Genomic DNA, 21,750 nt, shown 5'->3' with positions numbered 1-21,750 from the left:
AAGTTTGTCCCAAACCATAAATTTAAACAGTCTAGTCTATTTACAGTGTCTCTGGACATTGCCACAATGTCAAGATTTTGGGCAACCTAATACTTGCATCTTTTGATCACCCAACTCTGGTTTATGTCGCACTTTCTCTCAAATGATAACCAATAGTGCTTCAAAATTATTACAATAAAAGTACTAAGGTTGAATGATAATATTCTCCAAAGTATATATCTTTAAATGTTTTTCTTTAATTAATTAATTTATTTTTGAGAGAGAGACAGAGACGGTGAGCAGGGAAGGGGCAGAGAGAGAGGGAGAGAGAAAATCCCAAGCAGGCTCCACACTGTCAGCATGGAGTCAGATGTGGGGCTCAAACTCATGAACTGTGAGATTGTGACTTGAGCTGAAACTGAGAGTGAGATGTTTAACCAACAGAGCCACCCAGGCACTGCTCTTTAAATGTTTAATTATAGCAAAAGCATAGTGTTTAATCAATCTTTATGTTTATATATATATTTTTAACTGTTTATTTTATTTTATTTTATTTTTGAGAGAGAGACAGTGTGAGCAGGGGAGGCGCAGAGAGAGAGGGAGACACAGAATCCAAAGCAGGCTCCGGGCTCTGAGCTGTCAGCGCAGAGCCTGACCCAGCTTGAACCCACCAACCGGGAGATCATGACCTAAGCTTGACCTGAGATCATGACAGATGCTTAAGTGACTGAGCCACCCTAGCACCCCCTTTATTTTTTTAAATAAAGTTTATTTATTTATTTTGAGAGAGAGAGAGATAAAGAGAGAGAGAGAGAGAGCGCGCATGCTTGTGCATATGCAAGTGGGGGAGAGGCAGAGAGAGGAAGAGAATCCCAAACAGATCCCAGGCTGTCAGCACTCACAGGCCGATGCAGGGCTCAATCCCACGAATGGTGAGATCATGACCATGATCATGACCATGATCATGGTGAGCCGAAATTAAGAGTGGGATGCTTAACTGACTGAGCCAGCCAGGCATCCCAATTAATATCTTTAAACATCTTTTTATTTTTATTTTTTTCATGTTTATTTTTTAGAGAGAGAGAAGGAAAGAAAGAGAGAGAGAGTGTGGGGGAAAAGCAGAGAGAAAGGGAGAGAGAGAGAGAGAGAGAGAGAGAGAGAGAGAGAGAGAGACCCCAAGCAGTTTCCACGCTGTTAGCACAGAGCCCTATTTGGGGCTCAGTGTCATTAACTGAATTGTGAGATATAACCTGAGCTGAAATCAAGAGTCAGATGCTCAACTGACTGAGCCACCCAGGTGCCCCTCAATATCTTTCGTAATATGCAGCACATGTTTATACAAGTAAGAGTGATGAAAATAAACATGTGACACACAAAAAGGAGAACCACGTGATGAAATTCAAGTTTGGTCTAAACAAGGAAGGAAAATGCTTTCAAGTACTCAAGTACATACATATGTAGGACACACACATAATAATTCTAAAAGCTCTCTGGTGAAGGAAGGCAGGATCTACAAAAAGATCTGAAAGGGCCAGATATCAGAACAATATCTCAAACTTGGAAAGGGATGATTTCCCCTAGAGGGATCAAGATTAACTTTTCTTCAGACTAGTAGAATTAGGGGAAGGAGACCTCAAAAGTCAGAAATAATTGCCTGCTATTTAAAATCTTCTATAACACAATGAAGGTAAACTTCTTTTCTATTTCTATTCTAAGCCCATAATGCTGATATTTTAAAGTACAAAAAGAAAACTAAAAACCAATCTTACTTAGAAATATTGATGCAATTCCTAAATAAAATATTAGCAAATAGAATCCAGCAGTACATTAAAAGAATAATTCACCATGGCCAATTGGGATTAAATCCAGAAATCCAAACTGATTCAATATTTAAAAATGCATTACTAATATTCAGCACATTAATAAGTCAAAGGAGGAAAAAAACAAATGATGGTTTCAACATATGCTGATATGACATTTGAAAATTTCATTACCCATTCCTGATTCAAGAAGAAAAACTCTTAGAGAAATAGGAATCAACAGAAATCTCCTTCACATGAAAAAATGTGTGCCAACTAAAAGTGTCATGGTAAAGAACGAAGCAGTTGAAGTATTACAATTAAAGTCAGAAATATAACAGTGATATCCACTATAACTGGTAGTGTTTAAGATTAATGAAGAAACATGTGAAACATTGCTACAAAGGGGAAAACATTATTTCATCCATTTTATTCCACAAATATTGATTGAAAGCCTATTAGGTGTCAGTCATATAACATGGCTATTAGGATATACTACCATGTAAAGATGGATGGGCTGCACTCTTGGAGTTTATATTCAAGTAGGGTGGATTATGTGCAAATTATATTAAGACTGCATGCCTGGAGGGGAAAAACAGTATCGACTGCATTTTTAAAATTTAGTTGGGAACTAGTTGAAAATTACTTGGGTGCCTGGGTGGCTCAGCTGGTTAAGTGTCTGACTTTGTCTCAGGTCATGATCTCACAAGTTCGTGTGTTCAAGTCCCACATCAGGCTCTCTGCTGTCAGCAGAGATCCAGCTTTGGATCCTCTGTTCCCCTTTCTCTCTGTCTCTCCCCCACTCATGCTCTCTCTCTCTCTCTCTCTCAAAAATAAATAAGCATTAAAAAAATTACCTTACAAACGTCAAAAGCAGGTATCAAAGATGATTGAATAAACATATTCCAGTTAAAGAAGTAACAAAAAAAACACCCTAGAAATATAGAAAAAAGTACATAGCACCTCTTTTAAAAAATGATAAGCTACAAGTATGAAAAATATTGCCTTTTAAAAGGAGAGACAATCTTTATTCTTACATAGAAAAATTTACTGTAATGATATAAATGCTTTTTAAATTAATGTATAAAGTAAATGAAATCCTAATGTGAATCATAACAGCTTTCTTTAAACTTCATAAATTTCAGCTAGAGATATAAATATCTTAGACTAAGATGAGAAATTCTAGAAAGACAGAATAATCAGGAGGGAGGAATATTCATATCAGATTTTAAGGCTTTTATAAAGCTACAATAATTAAAATACTGTGGTACCAGTAAAAGAATAGATAATCCAATGGTGCAGATTAATGAATAAATAGGTTAAAACCTTCATTTGAATTCACTGTGTGAGAAAGACGTCATTACAGATCACTGGGAAATAATTATTCAATCACTGATGATTTTAACAGTAGCTAAAACAATTAAATTGGATCCCTACCTCAAATTTAACACCAGAATAAATTCCAGATGAGGTATAGGTTTAAATGTCTTTTTAAAAATGCAGTTATACAGGTATTGGGATGAGATGCAATTGAATATTATGACAATCTTGGAGGAATTTCCTAGGACTGACACAAAATCTAGAAGCCATAAGGAAAGGAACTGATTCAAATTTAATACATCCTAATCTAAAACTTCTACATGAACAAACATTCCCAAGATATTAACAAAATATATTCACAGCATATAGCACAGTCGAATATAAGGAGCTCAGTCTTACATATCAGTATGATAAGAAGAAAACATTGTTTTAAATGGGCAAAGGGTATGCACAGGCAGCTCACAAGAGATATAAATTGCACAATATCAAATATGTTCCATTTCACTGAACAAACAAAAATGAAAATGACCAAGAGATGTAACTTTGCCTATCTGATTGGCAAAAGACAAATGACTGCTACTATCCAGTCTGGGTGAGAATGAAGGCATTGGGCACTCTTTAAAAAAATAAAATAAAAAAATAAAAAAATATATATATATATATTTTTTTATTTTTTCTTATTTGAGAGAAAGAGTGGGGGGGTGGAGGGAGCGCAACCAGGGAAAAGGGGCAGAGAAAGAGAGAGAGAGAATCCCAGGCAGGCTCCATGCTTAGTGTGGAGGCTGAGAGAGGGCTGAGGCAGAACCCAAGCAGGACTTCATCCCATAACCCTGGGATCATGACCTGAGCCAGTATCAAGAGGAGGACGTTCAACCAACTGAGCCACCCAGGCACCCCAAGACATTGGGCACTCACACAGTACTGTTAGGATCATAAATGAGTTTAGGACATACTTTTTGGAGCAATTTGTCAACTATGTCAATATTTTATTATATTATTATTATTATTTTTATTTGAGAGAGAGAGAGAGTGCGAGTGGGGGAGAGGGACAAGAGGAGATAGAGAATCTTAAGCAGGCTCCATGCTCAGCATGGAGCCCACCATGGGGCCCAATCCCATGACTCTGGGATCAGGACCTGAGCCAATATCAAGAGTCAGTCACTCAACCAACTGAGCCACTCAGGTGTCCCTTGTCAATATTTTAATTGCTAGTACCCTTTTGACTATGAATTGCAATGTTAGGAATAAGTGCTGTAAGAGAAGACAGTGTATAATGCATGCTTGCATGTACAGGCATAGTGTTTATGTTCTTTTAAATAAATATGGAAAAACCTAAATTTTCATCTTTAGGGATTGGTTAGACAAGTTTTGCTATAATGCATGTACTAGAATATTATGCAGTGGTTAAAAATAATGAAGTAGATCTACATATTATTTTAGAAAAAGTCCACAGTAGGGGCGCCTGGGTGGCTCAGTAAGTTAAGCAGCTGACTTCAGCTCAGGTCATGATCTCTCCGTGAGTTTGAGCCCTGTGTCAGGCTCTGTGCTGGCAGCTTGGAGCCTGGAGCCTACTTGAGATTCTATGTCCCCTTCTCTCTCTGCCCCTCCTCCACTCATGCTCTCTATCTCTCTCTGTCTCAAAAATATGTAAATGTTAAAAAAAAAAAGGCCCACAGTGAATTACTTAGTGAAAGTATGATGGGATAGTCTCTGTTATATAACTCCTGCAATTCTGTTGGTTTTGGGATGTGTATTTGTAAATCCACAGACATTTGCATAAAGCTATACATCAGATTGTTTTAAAGTTCTTATCCCTAGAGAATTCAATTCAAAGAAGAAGAGAGCAGAGGGAAATGAGAATATCACATGTTCTCTATATATTCTTCTGTATTGTCTCAAATTTTGTTTTAGATAGGGAGCATGCATTACTTTCATAGTAAAAAATAACTACAAAGATGTAAAAGGTTTTTTTTTTTCTGAAAATCAATCTGAAAATAGAACTCTCTGTTTTCCATGTTTCCTGATTCTCTTTGAGAAAAAGTTCTTTCATTTGTACTGGCATACTGGATTTCTAGCAGAAGTTAACTTTATGAACAAGTTAATAATCTACATTTTGAATTATTTATATGCACTTTGAAGCTTTAAGGCAGACAGGGCAAGCTCCATATTTTCCTCCCCTTCAGATCATAATCCTCCCTCTGACACCATGGTCTTCTCCATATTGATGAGGCACAGAGAGCGGAAAGAATGTTAGATTTCAGATGGAAGGTGTGCCATGCCTTCTTATCTGTTACCTTCCACAAGATAACCATGAAGGGCAAAGAAGTGAATTCAGCTGACAAATGTTTAGCCATTCTGGGGTTTGGTAGTGATGCAACATAGAAAAGTAAATTAATAGATATTTGTAGGAAGAATTCTTGATTAAGGATCTCTTTCCTGCTTTGGCATAGACTGAAGGATAGCCTTCACTTCCATCCCACCTCCACCCACCACCAACCTTAGAGGCTCGTTTGGTCCTTGGGGAAATCTGGGATTTGATTCTAAATCCCTGAGAGGGCTGTCTCTGGTCCTGATTCCTACTCCAGCAGTCCATTTCGATTCCAATGTAACACGAGAGAAATTTGTTTGTTGCAAGAAGACAATACAGGATTTATTTTGCCCAGTTCCTGCAGAGTTAGATCCAAAGAGCACTCATATGGACCCAATCCTCTGAAGTAATTTTTGTTTCCTTGCCGTTCTCCTGACAAGAGACCTAGAATTGGGTGTCCCATCAGACCAGAAACACAGCCCACCAGACAGGCCCAGAATCCCACAAGTTCCTAAAAAAAGAATATACCTGTACTTCTATCTGTTGTGCTACTAACATTTGCCTGAGGATTGGTAGAATATGATTTTCTATTTCCTAAACAGCGGCTCTAATCTATGAAGTTATGTTTTGTCTGTGCGCTGAGCAGTTCTCAAAATAAAGCAGTTTTTCATGTTTTCTAAAGATTCTCATTGTTCATTCATCACTATTCTGTCAAATATTTGGCACATTACTTGACCAAAAATCTGGCAGGTGTGAATGGCATTGGTTTGAATTATTTTGCCTATAATCCCTTGCCAGGACTCTGATACCATTACACCATGTCTCATCAATTCCCTGTATTTCTAAAACTCGTTCTTCTAGGAGAGTGACCAAGTCCTTCCAAGGCTGGAAAAAGAAGTCAATGCTGCACTTTGAACATGATCATGAAACAACAGAGACATTGGTAGAAAACAGGAGAGACTTTACCTGGCATGACTTAGCATTTCACCACGCATATTCTGCCTGTCCTTAATTTTGGAGACTAACCTGTGGGTGGGGCTGTGTGCTTCCAGGATGAAGGGGAAAAGACACATGCAAGGGAAGAACAAATTCTATTTTAGCAACATACTTTGTTACTGTAGTCACAGCAGATGCAGCTCTCTTCACCAACATTTTCCTAGATCCTAATAAGCATTTAAATATTGGAAAGACACCTGAAATGTTAACTTTGGTGATCTGAGAGCCTTAAGCCACAAGAAAGTCATATAAAACAACACTCTTTTGATCAAATTTACTTTTTAATTTTTTCCCTTTTCTTACCTGAAAACCTCTAACAGTTGTTTTAGTGCAGAGGTCATTTGTTGGATTTATCTCGAAGGAAGAATAATGTGCCAAAGCGTATATATTTTCTTTCTGATTTCTGAAGATGCTAGAAAGCCCTGAAACTTTTATGGTTAGACATAAAATCTACCATGAAATGAGAACAGTCCTCTTATTTTTTTTTAAATGTTTTAAATGTTTATTTATTTTTGAGAGAGAGAGGGAGAGAGCAAGTGGGGGAGGGGCAAAGAGAGAGGGAGACACAGAATCTGAAGCAGACTCCAGGCTCCTAGCTGTCAGCATAGAGCCTGATGCGGGTCTGGAACCCATGAACCTCGAGATCATGGCCTGAGCTGAAGTCGGACGCTTAACTGGCTGAGCCACCCAGGCACTCCAAGAACAGTGGGAAGTATGACCACAGCATAAGGCTTAAGGTGGTGTATTAGTCTGTTCAGGTTGCCATAACAAGATACCATTGACTAAATGTCTTAAACACAGACATTTATTTCTTCACAGTTCTGGAGCCCAGAAGTCCAAGATGAAGGTGTTGGCAGTTTTGGTTTCTCTTGAGGCCTCTCTTGTTGGCTTGAAGATAGCGACCTTCTCTCTGTGTCAGTTGTACATGCACATCCTTGGTGTCACCCCCCTCTGTCTATAAGGACATCAGTCATATTGGATTAGGGCTCCATCCTAAGGACCTCATTTTAACTTAACCACCTCTTTAAAAAACTTATCTCCAAATATGGTTACATTGAGGTACTGAGGATTGGGACTTTGACATAGGAAGAGTCCTATGGGGCACAATTCATCCCATAATGAGGGGTGTGAGAACATGCTCCGATAGAAGGTATATAAACAGAAGGAATATGCAGTGATGTGTAGCAACATTCACAGGCCCCAAGGAGAAACTATAATGACTAATTAGAGCCAGTGTCTGTAGAAGGAAATTCCCTGGGTTCTCCAATGATAATACTGACTCTTCCACTCGCTATGACCCTCAGGAATCCCTTAACTTCCCAGAGTCATCCTAGATCCTTCATCTGAAAAGTAAAGTAAAAACAGAAAAATCCACTCACATGAACCACCATGTGAGGTTCAAATAAAATCTATACAAGTATTTTTTTTCTTAATGCAATCTATAAATGTAAAATGGTTTTATAACCAAGGATTCTCTAGGAAATTCCTTGGTGGAGGTGAGTTTTGAAGACCATTTTGAAGAGAGGAGAGAGCTGGCAGAAGGAAGAACACATTTTCCGTGGGAGGATCGTCCATGTTCATAAGTATTTTTTAAGTGAGCAGTGATTTAGAAGATCCAATTTTGACCAGCTCAAACAGAGCAAACAGTGCAATATATACTTTCCATTTCTTCCTCAGGCCTCACAGTCTTAATTTTTTGTTCTTTGTGTTTTTGTTGTTGTTGCTAATTTGGGGAATTGTACACATAACTGGCTACATGGCCTTAGTCACTCCCATATATTTTACAGTACCTACTTTCCACGTGTATCAACATCTGCTTAGCCAATTCACAGAGACTCAGTTATGTAACAGATGAGAAAGTTCTTTGAGATGGTTAAAAAGAAAATATTCAGTTAGACATTGATGACATTTTATATAACAAACTAATTTTTACCCAGCACCTAGCACGTGACAAGAGCTGAATTAATGTCCATTGCCTGAAAATGGTAGTTTTAAACAAAACACTACATTGTTCAGGAGAATGCAATTCCAAGATGATACCTTTGGAATACAGTTCTCAGTATTATTCTAGGAAGAGGAAATGATAGAAACAGGATGGCCAGCTGAGATGCATACCAGGCATGATTTGATTGGGATCTGCCCAAAGACTGTGAAATGGAGGGGGAAGGGATAACATACTCTGAGAACTGGCACCATCAGGAGGTAAGTACAGAATAGGACAAGGTTAAACACACTGGCCAGCCTCGCAGCATCTGAAGCAAGTTTCTTCCTTATGGAATTAAAAAGTGTGGTTTTAGTAGGCTTTCTTTGAGTGTTTATGCAATGCACAATACATTGCTTAGTCTGCAAGATTATTCTATAGAATAATAATCTTTACTCTTAGAACTTGCATAGAATTCTGCCCAAGTTTTCTTTTTCTCAATTTCACTCTCCATTACTCCTACTTACACTCTATGTAACTACACAATGGAGATCAAAATGCTGTTTATTTTCCTTAGCGCTCAGCTTTTTCCATCTCTCTCTGTCACCACCAACAAAAGTGTCCCTCCTTGTGTATTTAGATATTTTCCCATTCTTTTTCTTATTTTTGCCTCCACATCTTTATAATTTTCTTGTGCTGAAAATTGACATGGAGTAGCTTTCTGGATCTCATAAAATGGGTATGGCAGATTATTTGAAAAACTGGATATATTATATTCCTTCCTATAAACATACCCTTTCCATGTTACTTAGTTTTTTTCCCATCAAGAAATGGATTCCACTCCCCTACACCTTCAACCTGGGCTGGACTTGTGACTTGCTCTGGCCAATAGAATGTGGCATAATGTAGCATAAGTATACAAATTCGAAGTCCAGGCTTCAAAAGAATCGTGATTATCTGCTTTGTTGCAAAATTCTGACTATCCAGTGTGTGGGCTAACATGCTAAGGAATGAGACCTTGTGTTTCAGAAATGAGTTACCCATGGGACACCTGGGTGGCTCAGTCGGTTGGGTGTCTGACTTCCGCTCAGGTCATGATCTCATGGTCCATGAGTTTGAGCCCCGCATCGGGCTCTGTGCCAATAGCTCAGAGCCTGGACCCTGCTTCTGATTCTGTGTCTCCCTTCCCCGCTCTGATCCTCCCCCGCTCACACTCTGTCTCACTCTCTCTCTCAAAAGTAAACATTAAAAAAATCTTTTTTTTTTAAATAAATGAGTTACCCAGCTGACTGTAGACGCATAAGGCCAGCTGAGTCCAGAAGAACCAGCCATTTGAGCTTAGCCTAAGTTGCTGGCTCAGAAAATCACAAGCTAAATGAACACATTTTGAGGTGGTTTGTTCTATAGCAAAAGTTATTACAATGGGCTACTGAGGACATTTGTGAAGTCTCCCCTTTTCTTTGATGAGAAATATTTGCAGCAGTTTCATACAATTCTCACGTCAGTGTGTTACTGTATAAAGGTTGTGCAATAAAATAGTCTCTCAAGGACGTTTCAAATTCTTTAATTTTATAGTATATATTATATATTATATATTCAGATATATTCTTTTTTCAGATATGTTCATTATTAATGACATTTGGGACCTTCCAATATTCTTAAATATTCCAAAGCAAAAAGTCCAGAAGGTGCACTATTTTCATTTAATTTCACACTTCTAACATTTCCTGTGATTTCATATATGAAGAGGATCTACGAGTAAATAGGATCCAGAAAATGTTAATTTTCTTGATGCTGTCAAGGAGAGAACATTGGCTTGGTGCCATTGCTGCTTTGGGGTCATAGCCAACCTGGGAATGAACAGCTGTTGTTATTCAGAAAAATTCAGACAATATTTGGGAAGGTATTAATTTAGAGGACAAAAACCCAAGAGGAAAATAGAAAAACAACAAACTAAATAAGAATAGCATTTTTAGACTGTAAAAATACCTAATGATTCCAGAAGTGTTTAATATATCTTCCAATATAGTCCAGAGGGGGGCAAAGTAAGCAGGATTTGGAATGTCCCTAGCAAGGCATTCGAGAGGCAACATGGCATAGTGAAAGTATATGGGATTTGGGGTCAGAGAAGAAGATTTTAGTTTTTTGGGCTACGGCAATTTTCATGTGTTCTCATTCACACAGAAACAAGTAGCTTTCAGTTCTGTTTATGAATCTATAACACACACCAGTTTAAAATATATTAATGATGTATATATAAAGATTCAGATTATTTCTTTCTCCTATTCTCTAAAGCAGTAGTTCCCAAAACATGGTATGAGTTCCCAGAGGGCCCAGAGACAAGAAACTACAGTAAGAATCTAGCTGTCTTCCATTAAGCTGTACATTGAGAGATTTAGAAATACTTAAAACAATTCTATTCTTCTCACTATTTTCTTTGATTTGGAAATACTTTTTATTAAAAATATTACTTGTGCTAATTTGTAATGAATTTGTTTTGTTATTATAAAATGGGTTAATAAATATTTACATTTGTTCTTCATTTTAATTTCTAGTATTGTAAATACTAAACATAACCCATATGAATGAAATCCTTAACATACTTAATACTTTTTAAGAACATAAATGGGAAACCGGGACAATAAAATTGAGAACCACACCATCCAGAAAGTTTGGTCAGATATTATTATTCCCATTTAATAGATTGGGAACAGACGAATTAAAAATGAATTTACTTGAAGGTGATTTATTGGATGGTGATCTAGAATGAAGAACATCTAACTCAAAATTCCTTTCACATTTTAAGTTTACTTTTCCCCAATGAGTTTTTTTTGTATTTCTAACATTTTTTATTGCTCAAGTTAAAATATAATAAAAATACACTGTTTTAGAGTGCACAATTCTCTGAATTTTAACCCAAGTTTAGATTTATAGAACCATCATTCCTGAAGGGTACCAGAATTTGCCATCCCAAAATATGTCTCTTTGGCATATGGATTATTTTGAGCTAATGGCTATTGAGAATCAGTAGGTGCAGGAAAAACTTTAAAAACAGGATACAAGTTTTCCTTTTATAATAGAAATTTGCATTTATAAAGAAATTTTCACACAAAGGGACACTTTCCTGGTCTTTCATATGCCATGTAATTTGGATTGTATCTTGGACATTTTGAATATTATGCTAGAGTTCTCAGGGTCTTGCCCAAGTCTTCTGAAGAATGTTGACATCTTTCTTTTAGCACACAACTGACCTTGTTTGTTTCAGTTTTCAAGTTCTGCCTTATGGGAGTTGTGGTCTTAATGTCACTTCCTTTGTCAGTAACTTTGCAGTATTATATGGATCTGTCTTATGTGTGCTCCCACCTGTGGCCATTCTGAATCCTGGGTGGTGATCTACCTTGCAGCTCAGTTCTCAAAGTTGGAGGTATGTTATTATGTGTCAAAGCTATACATGTGTGTCTTGGGAGTGTTCCCATGAGCTCATGAACTACCTTTTCAGGTCACTTTCCCAACTCTTTTCTTTTTTGACCTTCCTAGAACTTTTTGGGCTCTCTGGGGCTCTTCTTTTCAGTTCAGCCAGAAAACTGGGGCTTTATTTTCCCAGTTCTGTCATGTACTCCCTGCAATTGTAAGCATTTCCTGAACTGAGATGCAGCAAGAAAAAAAGCAACAAGTGCTTGCCCCACTCTTATGGGGTCTAATCTCTGATTTGTAAGGAAGCTTCTACTTCCTCATTGTGCCTCCCTTAACCATCATGGTTGCTGTTGCTTCCACTGCCACCACTAATTGCACTGGATTGCTTGAGAACTGGGAGAGGACAGGAAAGGAGAAAAGGAAACAACAGTAGCACAGAGATTTTTATCCCACTATCTTTTACCGTTAGAAGATCCCTTTCCCATCTTGCAAGCTGTAACTTAATGACTCTTTCTGTGAGAATGCCAACTTCTGAGTATCAGGCTACATTGAGACCAGTTCTGCAGATATCAGAGACAAAAAATGGTAAGATAACTGGTGATTTAGTGGCACTTAGAATTATGCCCCCCCCATCTGCCTGTTACTATTTACTTTTCAGTGTTCTCAAATAGCTCCTCATGCATTCTGTCCATGTTTTGTTATGCATTCAGTGGCAGAATGTGCTCATTCCATCTTACCAGACACCAGAACCCCAGTAAACTTTTTGCAGTCGTGTAAAAGTGCTGAAATACCTAAGAAAAGATCTTCAGAGTTGGTATTAGGGAAATGTGATGCTTGGACTTTATAGCCTCAATTTACTCCTGTGACTTCTATTTCCATTTGTGAGCTTTTATTTTCTATCACTGGTAACTCTATACTCAGGAGGAGCTGATCCAATCTTAACCAGAAGTGCATTTTTCCCTCAAATTTTTATAGTTCCTTTGAGGTATAATTGGAATGTTTAAATAAAATTGTATTAAAAAGCATGGTTGAGAGAACAAAAAGATGGGCCACAAACAAGGAGAAAATACCTGCAAAAGATACACCTGATAAAAGACTGTTATCCAAAATATAAAAAGAATTCTTAAAACTCAACACTAGGGAACAACTTGATTAAAAAATGGGCCAAAAACCTTAAAAGATACCTTACCAAAGGTAATATAGATGTCAAACAAGCATATGAAATGATGATCCGCATCACATGCCATCAGGTAAATGCAAGCTAAAACAACAATGAAATACCACCAGACCCTTATTAGAATATAATCTCAAACAAATCTAAACACTGACAATACCAAATGTTGGTGAGGATATGAAGCAAGAGGAGCTTTAATTTATTCCTGGTGGGAATGTGAAATGGTACAGCCACTTTGAAAGACATTTTGGCAGTTTCTTATAAAACTATACACATTCTAACCCTACAACCTGGCAAAGGAGTTGAAAATGTATGTACACATAAAAACCATCATGCGGATGTTTATAGAAATTTTATTTATAATTTCCCAAACTTGGAAGCAACCAAGATGCCCTTCAGTAGGTGAGTGCATAAATAAAATGTGATATATCCAGTCAATAGAGTATTATTCAGCACTAAAATGAAATGAACTACCAAGCCATGGAGGAAACTTGAATGCACATTACTAAGTGAAAGAAGACCATCTCCAAAGGCTACATGATGTATGATGCCAACTATATGACATTCTAGATAAGGCCAAACTGATACAGCAAAAAGATCAGTGGTTTCCAGGGAATGAGGGAGGGAGGATTGGAAAGGCACAGCACAGAGGATTGTTAGGGCACTAAAAAGACTCCACATAATACTGAAATGATAGATGCAAGTCATCCAGACATTTATCAGACACATTGAATGTGTAATACCAAGACTGAACTCCAGTGTAAAGCATGGACTTCAGGTGATTTTGATATGCCACATGTAGGTTCATCAGTTGTAACACTCTGGTAGCGGATGTTGATAATGGGGGAGGATATGCATATGAGGAGGCAGGAGTATATGGGAAATTTCTGTACCTCCCTCTGAATTTCACTGTGAATGTAAAACTGATTTAAAAAATAGTCTTAAAAAAGGAATGAACTTTTGACATATGTTACAACATGGATGAAACTCAAAGACATTATGCTAAGTGAAATAAGCCAGACACAAAGGGGCAAATATTGTATGATTCTACTTGTATGAAGCACCCACAGTAAGGACAGAAAGTAGGGGCGCCTGGGTGGCGCAGTCGGTTAAGCGTCCGACTTCAGCCAGGTCACGATCTCGCGGTCCGTGAGTTCGAGCCCCGCGTCGGGCTCTGGGCTGATGGCTCAGAGCCTGGAGCCTGTTTCCGACTCTGTGTCTCCCTCTCTCTCTGCCCCTCCCCCGTTCATGCTCTGTCTCTCTCTGTCCCAAAAATAAAAATAAACGTTGAAAAAAAAAATTAAAAAAAAAAAAAAAAAAAAAAAAAGGACAGAAAGTAGAACAGTCATTACAGGGGCTGGAGGGAGGAGGAGAAAGGGAAGTGTTGATTAATAGGTATTCATTTTCAGTATGGGATGATATACAAGTTCTGGAGATGGAGAGCAGCGATGGTCATACAAAAATGTTAATGCACTTAACGCCACTGAACTGTTGCACTTAAAAAATGGTTAAAATTTAATATTTGTAATGTATACATTAGCACAATAAACAATAAAATAAAATAATTTTAATTATAAAAAGTGCATCGCTAAAGGAAGGAAGTAGGGAGAGAGTAATAACAGAAATAGATGGTAGGTTGGCAAACTATGGTGTGCCTATAAGCCAAATCCAGTCCTACCAGTTCATTTGCTTACTGTCTATGGCTGCTTTTGTACTGTAACAGCAGAGTTTTATAGTTGTGAAAGAGACTATCTGGACATCAGCACCTAGAATATTTACTATCCGACCTTTACAGAAAAAATTTGACAACCATTAATCTGAACGGTATGGTACAGACCATTATGGTCATCTTGGGATTCCCTACAAAGCATCTTTCTGCTAAACTTCAAGCCTGACCTATCTTTGAATGAAAGTATATCTTTGCAGAGAGAAAGGAGGAATGGGAAGTTCTCTTCTCCTTCTAAAACCTTACTTCTGTTTATTTAACTGTTATTAATAAGTTAATTTTGTTTTTCCAGGCATTCTGCTAGAAGCTTAACATACACTGCTAAAAAAGGCATTCCTGCCCTCATGAAGCTGTCAATGTAAAACAATTTTTGTAGATAGCTGAAAGCAGTCTCTCTCTAACAGCCCCTTATTGATCCTAAATCTATTTTACTGGACAACATAAATCAAATCTGGCATTTCTTATACATCATAGCATATCTGAACAAAAAACATTTTTCATGCTTTCTTAGAATCATCTTTTACCCACTTAAACATTTATCCTCTTCATTTGTGATAAAAAAATTATGCTAAAAATGCAATTCAAGTCACAGATATGTGTGTTTGTGATATCACTTTTGCATCATCTGCAAATCTTGTCCAGAAAATACATCTCAGGGGCGCCTGGGTGGCTTGGTTGGTTAAGCGTCCGACTTCAGCTCAGGTCATGATCTCACGGTCCGTGAGTTCGAGCCCCGCGTCGGGCTCTGTGCTGACAGCTCAGAGCCTGGAGCCTGTTTCAGATTCTGTGTCTCCCTCTCTCTCTGCTCCTCCCCTGTTCATGCTCTGTCTCTCTCTGTCTCAAAAATAAATAACGTTAAAAAAATTAAAAAAAAAAAAGAAAATACATCTCATTTGCTAGTATATTTGCCTACAGCAGACATAGAGCATTATCCTTGACAATGAATGAAAAACTCTTTTATTTTCAGAACTTGAGGGACATTTCCCTATACAAATGTTGTATTTCTGTTTACTGTCTAGGGAATAAATTTATGACAGTTCTTTTGTTTTTCTTTTTCATTTTTCTTTTTTGCAATAAGGCTTGTTTAATATAGCTCCAGAGGAAAAAAAAATTGGAATGATGAAGCAGAAGATAACAAGGCAGTGTTCATTCAGCATACAAAGAAAGGTAACGGAGTTGAACATACTTAATAGTTCTATGAGCCAAGAAATGTCATATACAAATAATTATTTTTAAAACTTGGGGGAGGGGATATTTGTATCAAGGGAGGAAAAGTGAGGAGTTTGAAGAAGCTATAAATAACAGAGCTATTAAGTGGTAAGCATCCTTCCAGTTTTGTCTCCCATGAAGCCATGTATAGAAATGGAGTTCTCTAAGAATTAAGTGAAATGTCCAACATATCCAACCATGATCCTGGTCTTCTTATGTGAAAAGGGAATTCTGAAATGACTCTGGCTCCAAAGAATATCCCATTGCTTCATGTTCTTCTATTAGATTCATCACCTATTTGTATGACACTAAAGTAACCAAGATTGCATTCATATGTTCAATTCATATATTTAAGTGTATTAATAATTTTTTAATTTATTTTGTCCAAGTTTTCATTTAAATTCTTGTTAGTTAACATACAGTGAGATATTGGCTTCAGGAGTAGAATTTAATGATTAATCACTTGCTTATACACCCAGTGCTCATCACAAGTGCCCTCCTTAGTACCCATTATCCATCTAACCCATCCTCCGACCCACCTCCCCTCCAGCAATCCTCAGTTTGTTCTCTATAGTTAAGAGTTTGTTTTATGGTTTCTCTCTCTTTTTTCCCCATGTATGTTGATCTGTTTTGTTTCTTAAATTTCACATTTGAGTAAAATCATATGGTATTTGTATTTCAGTGACTGACTTATTTCACTTAGCATAATACACTCTAGCTCCATCCACCTCATTGAAAATGGCAAAATTTCATTGTTTTGTTTTTATGGCTGAATGTATATCCATTGTATATATTACCACCTTTTCTTTATTCATCAGTTGATCTACATTTGGGCTCTTTCCATAGTTTGGTTATTGTTGATAATGCTACTATAAACATCAGGGTGCATGTATCCCTTCAAATCAGTATTTTTGTGTCCTTTGGGTAAATGCCTGTAGTGCAATTGCTAGACTGTGGGGTAGTTCTATTTTTAATTTTTTGAGGAACCTCCATACTGTTTTCCAGAGAGGTTGCAAAAGTTTGCATTCCCACCAACAGTATAGGACTGTTCCCCCTTCTCCACATCCTCACCAACATCTATTGTTTCCTGTGTTGTTAATTTTAGCCATTCTGACGGGTATGAGGTAATATCTCATTGTACTTGTGGTTTGTGTTTCCCTGATGATGAGTGATGTTGAGCATCTTTTCATGCGACAAAAGACACATGAACTTACGACAGTTCTTAAAAAGAAGTAGAAATGAATTAAAATTACACACAATTTAAAGTCACTTATTTCAAAATTAGGAGGCAAGTTTATCAAAACTGTTGAGCAGAAAATTATTGACTTACTTTCAACCAATTGATTTATCTAATCCCAGGAATTCTAGTAGAATATCTATGTTTTCTGGATTTTTCTTGGAGCCCACTTATCTGTCATTTGCTTTTCAACAATAAAATGATAGTTGTTTGTTTGTTTTTTCCTGTAGAAAATATCCATAATACGTCAGGAACAAGTTAATACACATTTAAATTTCAGAAGTGTTATAAAATTATATAAAAAGAAAATTGTTATGGATTTTGTTGTTGTTGTTAAATGTAAGAAATAGTATGCAACAGGGACATCTAGAAACCATTTTGTTGAAATGTTGGATTCTAATGTAGCAAGACTATGATTTATTTAATGGTTCAAGGGTTACAAAAATGCCAGCTAGAATCTGGATTGGTAACAACTCAGTGTCAAGTAAAATTCTGACAAAAAAAAAAAGCTGTAGGAAACAGCTGAAAGGCAGTCTAAATATATTTCATGTTGTCTGTAGTGGCCAGCTGAGGTATCTAGTTCTAGATGGAGACATTTTTCAAAACTATAAATAATTTTTTGGTAACTGTGAAGTTTGATATTGTAGTGTATTGCTCCAAGAGGAAGCAAAAATTTGGTCAATAATATAAAAAAAAATTGGTGTGAAGTTTCTTCAATATGTTTATCCTGTGACTTCTTCAAGAATCCTCAGCACCATTACATGCTCAACTTGAACACCACGTGTCCAGAGGCAGAGCTAAACATTGTGAGTGTGTCACAGTTTCCTCATGAGCTCATTTGCACTGTTTTACAGATGCCTATATTTCTCTTTTCATAATCTTCAACCACTTATTTAGTAGGTTTTACTATTATTGATGGTCCAACAGAATTCATCAGAAATGTAGCTTCACACTTTAAATTCGTTTATTTATTTTTAGAATGAATGTTTATTTTTTTTATTTTTTTATTTTTTTTTGAATGAATGTTTATTTTATAACAACTTTCCTGTTAATGCCAATTCCAGGAATATATGGGATTATAAAAGTTTGGAACCACATCTAACAGTTTTCTTAGAAAAATTAATATGAAGGAATGGACATAATAAAGATGTGAAAACAAAGAAGAGTTCATAATAGGGCTGACAACACTCAGTTGTATTACCTTAAACATAGTTTTCTAGACATAACAATGCAATTCATCAGGCTTCCTTGTTCTGGTGTCCAGGAAGCTCACAGGCGAACTTCGAGTTTAGTTGTACAATTGAGTTAATCCTGCCATTTAGGCTACCTGTGTTTTTCTCTTTTCCTTATGACTTATTTGCTGATTCTTTTGTCCCCCAAATTAGTATGCTTCTTGTTGTGTCTCTTCTATAAGTTGCCTTAAGCCATTTTGTAAAGAATAAGGTTTAAATAAATTCAATGCTGAAAAAATATACAATGCAGTATCATCAAAAAATTGTGATTTGGAGGCCTGGAGCTCAATCATTTAGGTTGTTGCTTTGAGAAATATTCCCAGCTACTCTTATGAGTTTTATCAAGACCAAAGTTCTCTCTCTCTCTCTTTCTCTCTTCAGACAAATAAAAACGAACTGAGTTGTACAAAATACAGCCGTGAAGGATGATCTCAGAACAATCATACGTTTTTCTCTGAGAATAACGCAAATACTAGGCAAACAGAAAGTACCAAAGCAAAATCCTATAACCCTGTTGGTAATTTATCTGGTTTAATTACCTGGGTAAGAATCTATTCATACACAAGTGACCAGAAATTGGGAAATGGCATGTGAATAGTAGTAAAACAAAGGAAACTCATTTCCTTCTAACATTTCTTTTTTTTTAAATATTTTTTTGTGAGAGAAAAGAGAGAGAGAGAGAGAGAGAGAGAGAGAGAGAGAGAGAGAGAATGAGCAGGGCAGGGGCAGAGAGGGGACAGAGGATCCGAAGTAGGGTCTGCACTGACAGCAGCAAGCCTGATGCGGGGCTCAAACTCATGAACCGTGACATCATGACTTGAGCCAAAGTCCGATGCTCAATCGATTGGGCCACCCTGGTGCCCCTCATTCCAACATGTGTAATTACTCCTGCCTCTTTTGTCTATGAGACACAAATGATGACAATGTCATAACATGAAATCAATTAAAATAGCAGGAGAGCAAGATAGTTGTATGGACTTGATAGTCAAAATGATAAGGGCTTAAAACTTGGTTTATCTCTTACTTGTGTTATGACCCTGGGAATTTTTCAGCCCTTGAATATAAGTTTTCTATTATAAAGACAGTAATATTACCTGTCTTCATAAAACTGTTAGGAGGATGAAAAAAGGTAGTAGATGGATACATACATAGATAAATAGATAAGTAGATAGTTACCTCACTACCATAATTGTAAGTGGTCAATAACATTAGCAGAAATAATTGTTGTTTATCAATATCAAAATACATAGCCCATTTTTTGCTTATTCTAATGGAATACAAAGATGTCATTTTGGGTTACAAATAGAAGAGAAAATAAAACACATGATTAATGGCTGAGACCGTCTGAGGGACCATACAGGTCACAGGCTGAGAGTATTTACTGTTCGTGTTGCACTCACCTGGGACTATCAGAGCAACTGATAAAACACTGCCCCCAAATTTAGTAGACAACAAGGCTACAAGGAAAGGGTAGCTCACCTCTCCTGAACTCAGATCTCCGAGAAAACTCTGATGCCTTTAAAATCAGTGTCTGGCAATAGTGTCTGCAAAAAATAATTCAAGTAATTTGCTAAGAGTTTTTAAAAGAATTTTTTTTTTTATTGTGACCTACTCAGGATTTTCCAGAACTAATGGAGAGGCCCAATACCCTCCCACAATATTCTCCCACATTACCCTCAGAGTCCTTTCCTTTCTCTGCACGTTCCCTCCCTTCCCCTGATCCTGATGAATGTAAGGTTAGAAACTAGAGTTACCCTCTCTCATTTCTAAAAGCAAATAAAATCATCTTCCTCGCTGGAGTTTCCTGGCCAAAATCCTTTCAGAAATAAGTGCTCCAGTTTGAGCTCATAGGTGAGTCATTTCTGAACATTCACAAGTTGATGCATTTTACCTTCACAGTCATTACCTTACCTTATCATCCATCTTGCTAAAAACATCTGCAGAGAACTCAAGGGTGACAGGTGCAATACAAAACTCAATATTATTCTTTCTAGAAATATCACTAATTATAATTTCACAGAAAATGAATATCCAGCAACTGTGAGTTAAAAAGAAAGAAAAGATAGGAAATATGTATTGAGTACTAAAAACCCTCTGAAACCTTTTTGAAAAGAATAGAATAAAAGCTTTACGTTCTTTGACACAATGCAATATGACAAACCATGTCCACCCCCAATTAAATAAAAACTTCCCATGACAAAGCCACTGATTATTTACTAAAGTGGCTGAACAGACTCATCTATTTACAGGAAGCTATGATTCTGAGGTATGTTTTCCCAACAGTAAAAAGGAGAGAAGAATCTATTTTGGTACTATTAGTTAGCTCACAGCTGGGTTTAATAATGAGGGATGTTTGGGATATCTGATGTGGTATGTAAGACAAACCCAGGAGGGCTGATTTAACTGTGGTCCGAGGCCAGAGGCAACAGAGAGAATGACCTGTGGGAAATCTCTGTTTCATTCGAGTTCCAGAGTCTAGGGAAAAGGTTATGTCATAGAACCTACAGTAATCTGAAGAAAACTTTTAGCCACAAATCAACACTTGCTATTTCTTCCTCATGTTTTCTTATTAACATAGTTGGAATTTGCCAGAAAGGGACAAACTATCTTGGGAAAGGAAGAAAGTCAGAAAGATCCAACGGAAGAAGTGGGGCAGGAGAACAAGTAGGTAAGAGGAAAGGGTAGACAAAAAAACCCATATCGGTTTTCCTTTTAGGCATTTTGTTTACTTAGCCAACATGCAGTAGTCCCTTCAATAATATGAACAAATGAAGGAGTGCTCAGCCTGGGTTCTCTGAGTTTGATCTGCAGAGTACTGTCCTCAAAAATGCAGTTTTATATTGTAGAACACATAGTAACTTGAATTATAATAGTAATTCTAGAATAGAGATTCTAAGACACCTTATTCTATTGACAGATAAGAATCATTAATAGTTAGCCATATTAGTTATTTATATTAAAATATTTACTCCCATTTCCTTGAAAAGTTGATCTTTGTAGCTAGAATATGCCCCACAACTCCAGCAATCTCTTGCTCTATTAAAAAAAAATCTATTGACTAGGTTAGCAAGGTAAACTTCTGTTCTGGCCTTAGTGAATTGTCAGAAATTACCATAATTCTTATTAGATTATACTCTGCTGTTCCACTTCTCAATTTTCTTATCTAGCTGAAAAACAAAATGTTGTACCATTTAAATTTTTTTTTTTCTCACACTTAGTTTTTCCTATTTTCTTGTCAAGAAGCTTGTGCTTCTATCCCTGCATCTGGTTCTATGAGGCTGCTCGGCTTTATATCTTTTTGGTATAAACAATGATTAAACATCCCTTCCCCCTCCTAGTTTTAGGCAGACATAATCTAATCTGTGTTATGTGACAAGACCAATTAGTCTCGCCCACTCTGCAGCCTTCTGTCCCTCCCCTCTCAGCTGCTACCCT

At 37.0% G+C, this 21,750-nt stretch overlaps 1 protein-coding gene across 1 annotated transcript in view; it reads left to right on the top strand.

Annotated features, from left to right (window-relative positions):
* The window catches only part of IQCM (IQ motif containing M), a 445,282-nt gene extending 424,299 nt beyond the window's left edge, over window positions 1-20,983 (top strand). Inside the window, 2 exon segments of the mRNA XM_047092286.1 lie at window positions 15,716-15,804; window positions 20,894-20,983. Of these exon segments, the coding sequence (XP_046948242.1) occupies window positions 15,716-15,804; window positions 20,894-20,983 (179 nt within the window).
* The last annotated feature ends 767 nt before the right edge of the window (window positions 20,984-21,750 follow it).

This window comes from Lynx rufus, unplaced genomic scaffold (genome assembly GCF_022079265.1).
Source record: "Lynx rufus isolate CCGP_SWC_20201006 ecotype Redwood Valley unplaced genomic scaffold, mLynRuf1.p SCAF_3, whole genome shotgun sequence".
Lineage (NCBI taxonomy): Eukaryota > Metazoa > Chordata > Mammalia > Carnivora > Felidae > Lynx > Lynx rufus.
Note: the sequence above shows the minus strand (reverse complement) of the source record. Positions and strands in the feature narration are given on the sequence as shown.